Source organism: Hemibagrus wyckioides, linkage group LG15 (genome assembly GCF_019097595.1).
Source record: "Hemibagrus wyckioides isolate EC202008001 linkage group LG15, SWU_Hwy_1.0, whole genome shotgun sequence".
Classification (NCBI taxonomy): domain Eukaryota; kingdom Metazoa; phylum Chordata; class Actinopteri; order Siluriformes; family Bagridae; genus Hemibagrus; species Hemibagrus wyckioides.
The window spans coordinates 3,141,548-3,156,220 of NC_080724.1; the positions used below are offsets into that span (position 1 = coordinate 3,141,548).

The 14,673-nt window shown below is 41.8% G+C and overlaps 1 protein-coding gene across 1 annotated transcript; it reads right to left on the minus strand.

Annotated features, from left to right (window-relative positions):
• Positions 1-1,971: 1,971 nt before the first annotated feature.
• LOC131365655 (protein-L-isoaspartate O-methyltransferase domain-containing protein 2) lies at positions 1,972-14,060 on the minus strand. Its single transcript, XM_058409385.1, has 6 exons — positions 13,858-14,060; positions 11,021-11,381; positions 10,315-10,417; positions 8,286-8,457; positions 6,005-6,128; positions 1,972-4,392 (listed from the first exon to the last, which is right to left on the minus strand). Exons 2-6 carry the CDS (start codon positions 11,325-11,327, stop codon positions 3,905-3,907), a joined length of 1,194 nt encoding a protein of 397 aa, XP_058265368.1. The 5' UTR covers positions 11,328-11,381; positions 13,858-14,060; the 3' UTR covers positions 1,972-3,904.
• Positions 14,061-14,673: the final 613 nt, after the last annotated feature.

Here is a 14,673-nt window from a genome sequence, read left to right on the forward strand (position 1 = left end):
TTGATTTGTACCAGTCTTCCCCATCCACAAATAGACAGACTGCTGAAAAAATTAAACCCAACAATTAAAAATAGGAATTGTAAGTTCATACATGCTGGTAAGTAAGATAAGTAGCTCGAACCCTGTTAACCACAGTATAATGTACTACAAGCCTTTACAGGGTTCTCCTAATTACGCTTATTACACCAAATTACTGTATAGGTGTAAGCCCCATGGAACCTTCAGATGTCTTTCAGGAAGGAAGGAGTAAGAATGAAATGCAGTATTTTGAGCTGAGAGTTTTGGGCTAACCATCACAGGAGAGTTTGCTACAGGTTCAAGAACGTCAGTCCTGGTTGTGTAACAGAGGTATTTAGCTGTATAAGCTTTCACTGGGAGTTCAAGTGCTCATATCATGCCATGTCATTCTCTAAATTGTTTTAAGTCACATGGAAAGTTTGAGATGTTGACTATGAGATAAAGGCAGAGCACTGCAAAAAAGTCCATTGTAATCCAACTAAAAACACAGAGAGTAGCAGTCCCTGTGGTTATGGTTATGATGGTGGCTCCTGAGAGGGAGGAGTTAGGACCAGAGATGAATTTAAAACAAGCATCTAAAGCCATTCTGGCCCTCTGCGGAGATCCCTGCCTTAAAAACAGAGGTGGCTTGGCTTCACAGTATTTTCAGTTGAGATTGGACCACAGCCTCCAGTGGCTCCACCATATGAAAGACAGCGAAGCACAGATCACATATTGGTTTCTGGTACTTCAACTATGTATTAATTTGTTAATGGTGGTAGAAATGGGTGGCATTGTTTGCTTTCAAGTCTACAGTCCTCAGTTCGATCCCAAGCTTGGGTTCAGCGTTTACTGAAGATAAATGAATGGGAATGAACGATTCTATACTATATATAAATTCTATACTTTCTAACATCATTTTTGGTCAATTCAACTACCTCAGAGAATCTTAAACCTTGGACTATTCCTGAGTAGAGACATAGTTTCTGAGCACTTTATTTTACATTTAAAATATAACAATAGGGGGATCAAAACTGTAATAGGCAGGTGGTCATAATGTTATGCCTGGTCGGCGTATATAGATATAAAACACTTTAGATCTAAATTGCTCTTTTTTTTACAGACCTACTTGTTTTTAATCAACTAGTGGAGTTTGGACTTCATCATTTTAAGAATGACTTTTCTGTGAGGGGTTTTGCATGTCTAGTTTTTTTCCTCCAAACACTCAGAACCATGACAATAAATTGCCCCTAGATTCACCAATTTGCTGAACAGGAAAAATGAATGGGAACAAATGAATGAATGAATGAATGAAAGGAAAAAGACAATCAATCTTAAGATCATCTAAATAGATATAAATTAAGTTCATCAGTAAAAACTAAACTTGCCGGTGAGGACATGGACATTCCTGAGGATGTGGAACGATAGCTAGTTCACGTTGCTGTAGGACTATAGGAGGACACCTTGCACAACATTTTCTATACAGTTGCACTTGAGTTAGCTCACCAAAGCAAGGAGGAAAAATAATGAATGTTATTCTGACCCAAGTAAGGGCGCTGGTGGCTCAGGGGTAGGTTTCTCGTCTACCATGTGGAAGGCCTGGGTTCAATTCCCAGCCACTGGATTGCCGGTCCCAAGCCTGGATGAAAATGGGAGGGTTGCCTCAGGAAGGGCATAAAACCTGTGCCTGTTGTGCAGCCCGCTGTGGCAACTCCTCACACACGTAGGGAGCAACTGAAAGATCAACAACAATTCTGAACCAAGTGATTACACTGAAGTACATTCAATTGAATCTACATCCAGTTTAAGTGTGCTTGATCATGGCGCTTCAAAAAACATACTATGCACGAGTGAAAATTGTGGATGGATAAGCATCAGTGATGCTCATGCCATGGGGTGTGCAAACATTTGTATCAGCGTATAATCAGGAACACAGGATATATTCACAAAGTCATTAGTAATTTGCTTGAAAAGGATTCGAAGATGCCTGTGCAAACTGAAATTTATTGAAAGTCTATACATTACCTAAATTCTCACAATCATTTCAAGGTATTATGTAGATATGCTGTTTTCAGGCATGTAGGCAACTTTTAATGATGGATCCAATGAAGTAAGCATCTTTGTCAGTGTCCAAAGAAATAAAGAAAGAAAAATACTTAAAATTCTGCAAATGCAATGTAATTAGAAGCAAGACGTTTTACTTCTCAGAGCTAAGCCTATTTTATTTTATTTTATTTTATTTTATTAGTAAGCGTAGTATAAAATGTAACAATTCTGTCTTGTTTTTGGTCAAAATAAAAACAATTCTATACTTTTTAATAGCATTTTTGGTCAATTCAACTACCTCGGAGAAACTTAACCTTGGGACTATTCCTGAGTAGGGACATAGTTTCTGAGCACTTTCTTTTACATTTCAAATATAATGAAGATGTACTTGAAATACATAGAAACTTGGGAAGCTTGGGACTAGAAAAATATTGGAAAATATGATGTGTTTTTTAGACCATTTTCAATTCTTATTTTAAACACATTTATTTAAATGTGTATGATTTTATGTGTACGTACATACATACACCGATCAAGCATAACATTATGACCTTATGGCACCTGTTAGTGGGTGGGATATATAAGGCAGCAAGAGAACATTAGAAGCAGGAAAAATGGACAAGCATCGCCCAAAACTGCAGCTCTTGTGGGGTGTTCCCGGTCTGCAGTGGTCAGTATCTATCAAAAGTGGTCCAAGGAAGGAACAGCGGTGAACCGGCGACAGGGTCATGGACGGTCAAGGCTCATTGATGCACGTGGGGAGCGAAGGCTGGCCCGTGTGATCCGATCCAACAGAGCTACTGTTGCTGAAACTGCTGAAGAAGTTAATGCTGGTTCTGATAGAAAGGTGTCAGAATACACAGTGCAGGACGGGTCAGGGCTGTTTTAGCAGCAAAAGGGGGACCAACACAATATTAGGCAGGTGGTCATAATGTTATGCTTGATTGGTGTATATATCATAGACATTTAAATAAATGTGTTGAAAATTTATATATAGATATTATTTATAGACCTTGACCAATTTATAGAACTCCTAAGTAGTAGAGTTTGGACTAAATCAATTCAAGTGATCAGAAATGTAAAATAATGATAACATTGATAACTGTGATTTGTAAATAAATAATAAATTCACAGGACCCCCTCCCCTCCAGGTATGCTGCCCATTATGTGATCCAGGGCCCTAAACACTATTATTTCCACGTCACGCTCCAAAGCATGTCATGTGTGCGTGTTGCAGTGTGGTGCATGCTGTGTGCTGGAGTCTAGGGGCATGATAAATCATTTCATTTCCACATGATGTGAACATCTGACCAGTGACATTACAATGACTGGGTCAAAGGTGCCTTTCTTCCCCCCAGACATAAACTGACTTGCACAGCATACAGTGTTGAAGCAGATCACAGCAAAATGCAGGTGCACAGTAGCATTACACATGCAAATGGAATTTAGTACCTCATGATAAGAGAGACTGTAACAAAGAAAGCGGTTTAACAATAGACAACAGCTTCCATAAACCTACGGTAATAAAATACATTGACTTTAATCCAACACACCAATCTCGGCAAACGTCCAAAAAATGATGCTACTGTCAGTCAAGTCACAGCATCACACATCTTTCTGAAAAAGTCCACCAGCCAGGTGTTTGTTCACTGCAAAACGGGGCTGGGTTTTCTAAAATCAGACAGAAATCACAGATGAGATGCAGAAAATATGTGGTAGGAAGGAAGTGCAGGACACCCATATGAGTTCTTCATGCATTCAGAATGCAGCTAAGTTTGCATCTCACTGGGAAAACAGGTAGAGATTTAATTATGGGTGGGCTCGTGTGTGTTGGTCCTTTAAAATTCGCCTTGGCACTAACTCATTTCTCACGATAATATAAGAGATACATCTTGAGCGGCTCAGGCAAGGGCAGTCCCAGGATCCTCTGCCTCAGAATATTGACTGGTGCCTCGGCTGGCTTGACCTTCTCCTCTTCTTCACCAGGTGCACTCTCCTCCTCTTCCTCCTCCTCCTCCTCTTCCTGCAGGTCCCCCCCTGTTTGGTTGCAGTTCCTCTCCTCCTCAGCTTCCTCCTCTTCCTCTTCTTCCACTCCTCCTGGGTAGCTGCAGTCATCTGTGGCCATCGGCATCATGGACTCATGAAGGATGGTGGAGCTGATGCACTGGCGGTAGAAGCGGCGACAGAAACGGCGGCGTTCAAAGCGAGGCCCGTAGCGGTGCATGGCGCGAGCTCCAGGGAACGACACTCGCCTTTTGGAACGGCTCTCCGTCAGCTCCATAGGCTGGCGCAGCGTGTGGCGGATGGAGATGCGTGCCAAATCCTGCAGTGTGCGCACCTCAAAGATGGCTACAACACAAAATATCGCATTTATACTATTTACACTAATATTTAGACAATAATATGTGCTATTAGCTCCAGGCATATACACTACTCACAAAAAGTTAAGGATATTTGGCTTTTGGGTGAAATTTATTGAAAATGTAAAAAGTTCAGACTACAGTGATATTATATCATGAAAGTAGGGCATTTAAGTAGAAGCATGCAATGGTGATTTCCTCATCTCAAACAATTTATTGAAACAAAAGCCAACAACAGTGGTGGGTATACCACAACAAAAAATCTCAATGTCTCAATAATTTGTCATGTGCCCTTGACCATCAATTACAGCTTGACCACGACGTCTCATGCTGTTCACGAGTCGACTTATTGTCTGCTGAGGCATGGCATTCCACTCTTCTTGAAGGGCGGCCCTCAGGTCATTGAGGTTCTGGGGTGCAGGGTTACGAGCCTCTACACGGCGACTCGGCTGATCCCATAGGTTTTCTATGGGATTCGGGTCTGGAGAAAGTGCAGGCCACTCCATTTGAGGTACCCCAGCCTCCAGCAGTTCCCTAATGATGCGACCTCGATGAGCTGGAGCATTGTTGTCCATGAAGATGAAATAAGGCCTGTGTTGTTCATGCAGGGGCACAATGACTGGATTAATGATGTTATTCAGGTAGTATTGGCTTGTCACTGTACCATTCACAAGATGCAGGGCAGTTCTGTATTGAGTGGACACACCTGCCCAGACTGTAACACCACCACAACAGTGGCTGATGCATAGCGCTCTCCTTGACGTCTCCAACATCGTTTGCGGCCATCATTTCTGCTCAATGTGAATCGACTTTCATCAGAGAACAGCACTGAGGCCCACTGGTCCCTCGTCCAGCGTAAATGCTCCCTGGCCCGGTGGTGTGGTCAGGTACCCTTGCAGGTCGTCTAGCACGCAGACCACGCTGATGTAAACGGTTTCGAATGGTCTGACGTGACACTTGGGTGCCTCTCACCTCCCTTAAATGTGCCTGGAGTTGAGTGACATTCATCATCCGGTTCCGCAGGGCACTGTTCACAATGAAGCGGTCATCATCGTGGGATGTGGCCAAAGGACGTCCACTTCTATGCCTTTCTGTGACTCTTCCAGTCTCTCTGTATCTCTGTCGCAACCTGCTGATGACACTCTGTGACACTCTAAGCTCAGTGGCCACTTCCCTCTGAGAACATCCTGTTTGAAGCCTCGCAATGGCGAGGTACTGTTGATCAATTGTTATGTGTGCTCTTGGTCTCATGATGTCAAAATGTGAACAGCATGATGAAGAGGACTGTTTAAATACCAATTCTAATTGAACCAGAAAATTTATTGGTCGATTCATGGATCAAACACCAGTTTGGATCAGCACCTTGTTAGAGAACAGCAAGTTATGTAAAAAGTACTGAAACACTGAACAGTTGGACATGTGCATTCAAAAGTGTAGAGAAGGTCCAATTAAGTTCACCTGTAAAGGTTATAGTTTTAGGTACATCCTGAAATTTTACTAGAAAGCCCAATATCCTTAACTTTTTGTGAGTAGTGTATATATATATATATTACTCTTTAAATCACTATTTCATCTGATACATGTAGTAACAGACTACTCACGCAGTGGCACACTCTTGCATCTCCCATTAATGCTTTGTTTGGGCTGCACCAGAGGAGCAAAAGTGACAGCTATGATTTTCTTCGTCTCCCAGGAGTTCTGACCCGTGCGTGTGATCTTGGTCAACTGCAAAAGACAAGTTAGTCATGGCTATAAGGGAAATGATTACAGCCATTTCACATAGAACTATGTGTGCTAAACTATATTGTTTTAAATGTAATTATGATTTACAAACTGGTTGTTGACATGGCTTTTCAGAAAACTGAAGAACTATGGGTCAGAATATTTACTCAGCATGGTAGAGTCCACCTTCCTGAACTCATCAAGGAAAGACCAATAATCTTGGGTTTACATTCTCTAGATATTAAGCTGTGTGCTCATTTTGTTTTAGAATAATGTGACATTTCTTTTAGAATTTTTTTTGCTGCCTTCACTGTCACTATCTTACTTGTTATTTTCTTAAGTGCCTTAAAATATGCCTTGTTCCACTTTATTCCTTGAACTAAGATAGGAGGTGGTAAGGCATGCTGATTTTAAGCTGTACTTAAATTAGGACCTGACTAGTAACTCATAGAATAATTATGGTATCAATCTCATGCCCATGAATCATAGATATGATTTAAAAAAGGCAGCTGACGTCGTTGTCATTTCGTAAAGAACAACCTACGGAGGCTTTGTTTCTGTTTCTGCAACTTGTCCATCAAACCAAAATTTAAGAATGAAGATTTTAAGGACAAAAAACTGCTACAGACAAGCAGGAGGTGTAGTTTGGATAAATATGAGGCCATTTTTATCCACTGATATCAGTATGCATATGTGTTATGTTGTGTTAGTTGTATTATGACACTTAACACATAGTTGTGTTAATTGTTCTGGGCAATCCCTTGTTGTCATCATTCCCATGCTATTGGTCTTAGATCTATAACGGCATTCGACCGTCATTCATACAGTGACAACCGTCAGTTTTTCATGAGAAACACTGAACGGGACACTTAACTTTGTCCAGCACATGCCTCAGATGCTTGATCAGATTTAGATCTGGGGAATTTCAAGGTCAAGTCAACACCAACTCTTTGCCATGTTTCTCAAACTATTCCTGAACAGTTTTTGCAGCGAGGCAGAGCGCATTAACATGCTGAAACAGGCCACTACCATTAGGGAATACCATTGTCATGATGTAATATCCACACGAATGCCAAGACCCAAAGTTTCCCAGGAGAACATTGCCTAGAGGATACCATATTACATCCTGGTACCATAATTTTCCTAGATAAGGGACACATACACACCTGGCCATTCAAAAGAAAACGTGATTCATCAGACCTTTCATTGCTATGTCCAGTTCTGATGCCCACTGCAGGGACATTTTTCTCTGTGGACAGGGGTCAACATCACTTTTGGCAGGTACTAAACACTACATAAGAGGAACTACCTATAAGACCTGCCATTTTTGGCTTTGACCTAGTCGTCTAGCCATCACAGTTTGCGCAGATGCCCATTTTTCTTGCTTCCAACAGATCAACTTCAAGACCTTGCTGCCTAATATACCCCACCCATCTGTAACAAGATGATCTATGTTATTCACTCCACCGGTCAGTGGTTTTCATGTCATATGCACAGGATGGAAAATGTAGCTCCTTTAAACTACTTATGCTCTTTAACCAATAATCAATTCATCAGGGTTGCCACAGATGCCCTTCTTGACACAACCCTCCCATTTTATATGGGCTTGGGACTAGCACTGAGAGTTACAGTAACTCTTCAGTGGCTGGGTTAGCTCCCTGCCTGGGAATCGAACCAGGGCCTCGGCAATGAGAGCGCTGGACCACCAGGAGGCAATCTGCACCAGATCTAAATCTAAGGGTTGAAAATTAAAGCTACATTTAATATCTTTATTTATAAATAATGAATAAAAAAATGATATAATTCCCCCCCCGCTTGCCCATTTTTCTTGCTTGCTTCAACACTGTAACAAGTTAATATATGTTACTCACGCCACCTGTCAGTGGTTTTAATGTTATGGCTGATCGATATGTACAGGATGGGAAATGAAGCTCCTTTAAATAACTAATGCTCCTTAAGTGATTATCAATTCATCACGTTCAAGTGTTTCCTTCACCACACTGCACTGTTTAATAAATAATGGTGTCATACTACAATTGTTAAATTGATCATATCAGAATAAAGTAAAACAACAAACATTTCAAATTCTTTTTTCAATGAAAAATGTCAGCAGAATTATCAGAACATGTCTGAGCTCCACAAACACAAGCATGTACAAACCTTCTCCTCCAGAGGCAGCACTAAAATTCCTCCAACCTTCAGCAGGTTCTTCATGTAGTTCTCGTATTCTTTCTGCACTCCAGCCCCACAGTACACTCTGTCATACTGGCGGCTCTCTGGAGGAATCTCCAGACAGTTCCCCACCACGAATGACGGCTCACAGAACTCAAATCTACACACACACACGCACACACACACACACAATATTCATTTAGGTCCTACACGAATCTTCTACTCTTAGGAACCTTACTCATGTTTATACTTCAGACAAAGCTATATGATTAAATTTAATTTTTACATTTTTTGTTAGCCTATTTAACCTCTTAAGGTTCCAGATTCTGCTCAGGTGACGTGAATTTGGAGGACAGGTATACCAAAGCAAAACTGGTGTAGAATCTGGATCTGCAAATTATCTGTAATTAATCTGCTACCTCAATCAGAGTAGAGCTCACAATTTCTGTTTCAAAATTGGAACATAGAGACAGATGCAGCATTTTATGTGCATATAAACACAGAATACTATTTAAATAATGTAGCTGCTTTGTAGTGGTCAGTAAGTATTACACCACTGGAGGGTCTACAGGACAGAAACAAGCAAAATTTTTGTCTTATTCATTGTCATTCATTGTCTCCCGCTTATCCGGAGCCGGGTCGCAGGGGCAGCAGTCTAAGCAGAGGGATGGCCAGACTTCCCTCTCCCTAGACACTTCCACCAAGGGGGATTCCAAGGCATTCCCAGGTCAGCCGAGAGACGTGTCCCTCCAGCGTGTCCTGGGTCTTCCCCGGGGTCTCTTCCCGGTGGGGCACGCCCGGAACACCTCCCCTGGGAGACGTCCAGGAGGCATCCGAAACAGGTGCCCGAGCCACCTCAACTGGCCCCTTTCGATGTAGAGGAGCAGCGGCTCTACTCCGAGAACCCTACGAAGGAAACTTATTTCGGCTGCTTGTGTCCGGGATCTCGTCCTTTCGGTCATGACCCAAAACTCATGACCATAGGTGAGAGTAGGAACGTAGATTAACTGGTAAATCGAGAGCTTCGCCTTTCGGCTCAACTCCTTTACCGCAACAGACAGGTACATAGACCGCATTACTGCTGCCGCTGCACCAATCCGTCTGTCAATCTCACACTCACATCCTTTCCACACTCGTAAACAAGACCCCGAGATACTTAAACTCCTCCACTTGATGGAGGAACACACCTCCATTTTTGTCTTAATAAACTTTAAATGATATTTAATAGCTGCTATAATTTAATTTCATTGTCTGTACCGCTACCGCTTATCTGATCTATACTCGGGTCACAGGAAGCCTATGCCTATCTCAGGCGTCATCGGGCATCAAGGCAGGATAAACCCTGGACGGAGTGCCAACCCATCGCAGGGACAAACACATACTCATTCACTCACGCAATCACACACTACGGGCAATTTAGAGAGTCCAATCAGCCTAGAAGCATGTCTTTGGACTGTGGGAGGAAACCGGAGCACCTGGAGGAAACCCACCAAGCACAGGGAGAACATGCAAACTTCACACACACAGTGAGCCGGACCCAGGAGCTGCTGGAGGTGTGAGGTGAACGTGCTGACCACTAAGCCACCGTGCCGCCTAGCTGCTATAATGACAACAGGAAATAACTTGTTCTGTGGATATTCAGCATTAAATGTATACATGGCTAAAAGTGCTGCCCAATGTACTGTTATAACCAACCTTGGGGTGGTAATCACACTCCGCTACCAACATTCAGCATGAGTGCCTCCCTAATAATCACAACCTTTTATGATTAGACAGTCATTATTATTCAATCAATTGTGCAGAACTGAAAGGGAATCAATTCAATGGCGTAACAGTGCCATATAGAAAGAGACACATTATGATGCGAAAAAAAACAGCAGCTATATTTTATTACAAATGAAACGTCCATGACAAAAGCATATATCATATATGAGGCATGATAAAAGAACATACAAGAGCTGTGCCTGGATCTTTTCCCCCAGCAAAGGTTTAAAATATACCATTGCTCATAGCTCACCTGTCAAAGCTGTCGCTGGTTTTGATGAAGTAGTCGAGTTTCTGGTAGGCATACTCCACTACATCTGCATGCAGCTCAACACCGTGATTCACACCGAATGGACCTGCAAATCATTTTTTTTTATTGTCATACTATAAATATACACATAGATAGTGGTTCAATATTGGAACCATGCTACTGCAGTGCAAAAGAATAGACAAAATAAGGCAAGATCAAATCTATTGTACACTAAATTACACACAGATGTTAAAGAATACTGGTGTGCAAAAGTGCGCACTTTTAAGGATGACAGAAAAATTACAATATAGAAAAATACAGTAGTGCAGAGAACAGTATACCTCTATACAGTAAAATCGAACCATAAAGAAATGACACAATAGCTCTTGCAGATGAAAAATAACTGTGTTTTTTTTTTTATTGTAAACCATCATTAGCAGCATACAAGGCTGTAGAATAGAAGGATATATTCTGTATTCTGAATGTTTTTTTGAAGAACACGTATTGGAAAGAGTGATTAACAAAAACAGTGAAATTCTCACTGTTGATAATAATAATCATAATTAATTAAATTATTATTATTGTTGTTATCATTATTGTTTAATTATTATTTATTTAGCTATTTATTTAATTAATTTCATTTTTATTATTATTTTATATTTTATTTATTCATTTATTTATTTTTTTTAAGGGGCATTGGGCAACTCACCCAGTATGAGGCCCACCATGGTGCTGAGGTAGCCTGTTCCACTGCCTAGGTTGAGAAATGAAAGGCCAGGATGCAGCTCCAGCGCTTCCATCACTTCTGAATAGATGCAGGGAGCAGACAGGTGGAGGTTGCCATGCCTCCAGGCCAGGTCTTTGTAGGCACTGTCCCTGTACTCCTCCAAATAGTAATCAGCACGATCTATGGCTCGGAAAGCCCTCTCCACCAAATCTGAACGAATGTAGTGTGCTTCCTTCAGGTTGTCAATCAGTTCATCATTGTCCTCCCCAGCACTCACAGCACCACCCATGGTGAAGAATAGAGCGTGTATCAGAGGTCAGAGTGGACAGAGGCCTAGCACAGTCTGGGGGAAAAGTAATATAAACATGGACATAAACCTGATATGCAACAAAGAACAGAAATGAAGTCTGTAGAAAATTTACAGTCTGTAAGGAGAACTTGACTTGTTTGTGAATATGGTAAGAGAAAATGAACAATAAACAGGAACAGTAAACAGTTAACAATAAACTACAAATTATATATGTAATATATTAAATATGTTATAATAAATATAGAATTGATGAGTCCTAATGTAACTCACTCCCCCCACCCCCTCCCCCCCCACGTATGAAATGTTAAAGCATAATAAAAAAGTAGCAAGCATGACACATTATACTTATATTATTGGTCTGTCATTCTATTTCTAGATGTCAAACAATACAGAGTGGAAAGTGATAGTCCTCTGTGTCCCAGTCTGAACTCTTGCCAAGGCTCCACTTAGACCAGAGGGTGTCATTTGTATATTTGTTTGGGGCAGACTGCACACTGTGTTTATGAACCAGGCTTAGGGATGAGAAAAAAATTTCTTGGAACAAATATAAAAAACTGTGGGATTGGACAAAGAAACACTTAATGCTTCAAGCTTTCACAACCATGTGCGATTGCCCAGTTCTTTTCTCTGGCCTGAAGATGACATGAATTGCATCAGCAGCAGTGCCTGCCTTACTGTGAACTACTTGAGCAGACATTACAAAATTTGCAATGCAGAGTTTTTTCACAAATAATTGTTATCTAAATAATTGTATTCAGTAGTGGGTCAGACTGTATTCATACACTACACTGCCAAAAGTTTTGGGCTTTCCACAAGGTTTAGGAGTGTGTTAATTGGAATTTTTGACCATTCCTCTAGAAGTGCATTTGTGAGGTCAGGCAATGATGTAGGACAAGAAGGTCTGGCTTGCAGTCTCCACTCTAATTCATCCCAAAGGTGTTCTATGGGGTTGAGGTCTGGACTCTGTGCAGGTCAGTCAAGTTCCTCCACACCAAATTCGCTCATCCATGTCTTTATGGTCCTTGTTTTGTGTACTGGTGTGCAGTCATGTTGGAACAGGAAGGGGTCGTCCCCAAACTGTTCCCACAAAGTTGGGAGCATGAAATTGTCCAAAATGTCTTGGTATGAAGCTGAAGCATTAAGAGTTCCTTTCACTGGAACTAAGGGGCCGAGCCCAAACCCTGAATTCAATGATTTGGAGGGGCCTCCCAAAACTTTTGGCAATATAGTGTATGTTGAAGCAACACAACTTAATATTAGTAGAATTAGTAGAATGGGGATGTGGTAGTCTAGAAGCTTAGTGGTGGACTACTGATTGAAAGGTTGTAAGTTCAAATGCACCAAGCTGCCACTGATGGGCCCCTGAGCAAGGCCCTTAACTCTGAATTGCTCATTTGTATAAAATGAGATAAAAATGTAAGTCACTCTGGAATAAGTTAAGTATTTGTCACATATACATTACTGCACAGTGAAATTCTTTCTTCGCATATACCATCCTTGGAGGTTGGGGTCAGAGCACAGTGGCAGTCATGATGCAGCACCCCTGGAGCAGAGAGGGTTAAGGGCCTTGCTCAAGGGCCCAACAGTGGCGACTTGGCAATGATGGGGCTTGAACCCTGATCTTCCAGTCAACGACCCAGAGCCTACCACCACTGGTTTTGCATATCCCTGCTTATTATCAAGCTGGGGTCAGAACACAGGGTCAAGCCATGGTACGGTGCCCCTGGAGCAGGTGGGGTGAAGGGCTGATGTTGATAGCTTGACAGTCTGGAGGCTTGAACCCTGACCTTCTGATCAAGTGACCCAGCACCTTGACCACTGAGCCACCACGTCTACCAAATGCCAGAAATGTAAATGTAATATACAGTAACTCCTGTTACACAAAACTGGCAGAATGCAAAAAGAGAAAATATGGACACTTGACTGAGCTGGACCACTTTATGGCTTCAATATGGATTGTTTTTTAAAAAGCATTATTTAGTAGAGCCTTGATAATAAAAATGTTGAGTTTATTGAGCACCTCTGACGCATTTGATGCCACCATTGCTGATTTTTGTTTTTGTTTTAAATGCCTGGCACGTGACTCTTCAGTACTTTTATCTTTATTTATTTATTTATTTATTTTGCTAGAACACAGAACGAGTTTTTAACAAAATAGCTACAAGAGTGCAACTATGAAAACCTTTGGAAAAAGAAAAAGAGGTGAGGTTCCTTTAACCAACATTAGCTGCAACTTGAAAGATTAAAATGGCACAACGACAGCGTACCAGGAACAACAACAACAACAACAACAACAGCAGCAGCAGCAGCAGCAGCATGACTGCCAACTCGAATATACTGTATATAAATGTATGCTGAAAGGAAGCACATGTTTGCTGTATAGTGATGAGAGGTGGAGAAATCTGTATAATAGTAACAACAACAACAAAAGACAGAAACAAACCGCACGCGCGCACAAGCGGGCACTGCCAACCCTGTCGATGGTAGTCCAGCCTCCATTTGCCCTTACCGTGCGATGGCGGAATCGACAACGCTTTCACTCAAGGTTTTACCCATCGATCGTGTAAACGCTGCTGTTCCACATTTCGTTAGGAAACCTTTAACTTCACACTAAAAACAACAGCGCTGAACTTGACTTCTCTAGGAGAGAGAGAGAGATAGAAAACCGAACTGATGTAAACACAAAACAGCTGACGTGACGTGCTGACGTCACACCGACACGAGCGTCACCTGTGATTGGTCAGAGTTGTGTGTCTCCCAAAACACACACACGAGCGTTTCCAAAATGAACTCCGGAGGTTGAAGCGCGTCTGTCTCTAGTTAATCTGCACGGTTTGTTACAAAGTCTGTTTTCCCCTTAACGAACGTGCAGCCTCATCATGCATCACTATATTTGGCAAAAAGTTTTGGGACACCCCTCCAGATCATTGAGTTCAGGTGTTGTTTTTCAGGGGTTGGGCTTCTTAGTTCCAGTGAAAGGAACTCTTAATGCTTCAGCTTCATACCAAGACATTTTGGACACTTTCATGCTTTGTGGGAACAGTTTGGGGATGACCCCTTCCTGTTCCAACATGACTGCACACCAGTGCACAAAGCAAGACATGGATGAGTGAGTTTGGTGTGGAGGAACTTGACTGGCCTGCACAGAGTCCTGACCTCAACCCCATAGAACACCTTTGGGATGAATTAGAGCGGAGACTGCGAGCCAGGCCAAAACTGGGACGTCTGCCTTTACATGCACATGAATGTAATATGGAGTTGTCCCGCCTTTTCAGCTATAAGAGCTTCAACTCTTCTGGAAAGGCTTTCCACAAGGTTTAGGAGT

What these genes read in the sequence shown, in the direction of transcription:
- LOC131365655 (XM_058409385.1), bottom strand. Translation starts at nt 11,327, where the DNA reads ATGGGTGGTGCTGTGAGTGCTGGGGAGGACAATGATGAACTGATTGAC. An exon ending in CATGGTGGGCCTCATACTGG is followed by an intron (nt 10,418 to 11,020) that starts GTGAGTTGCCCA and finishes AATGATTTGCAG; the next exon opens with GTCCATTCGGTGTGAATCAC. An exon ending in ATGCAAGAGTGTGCCACTGC is followed by an intron (nt 4,393 to 6,004) that starts GTGAGTAGTCTG and finishes TTTGTGTTGTAG; the next exon opens with CCATCTTTGAGGTGCGCACA.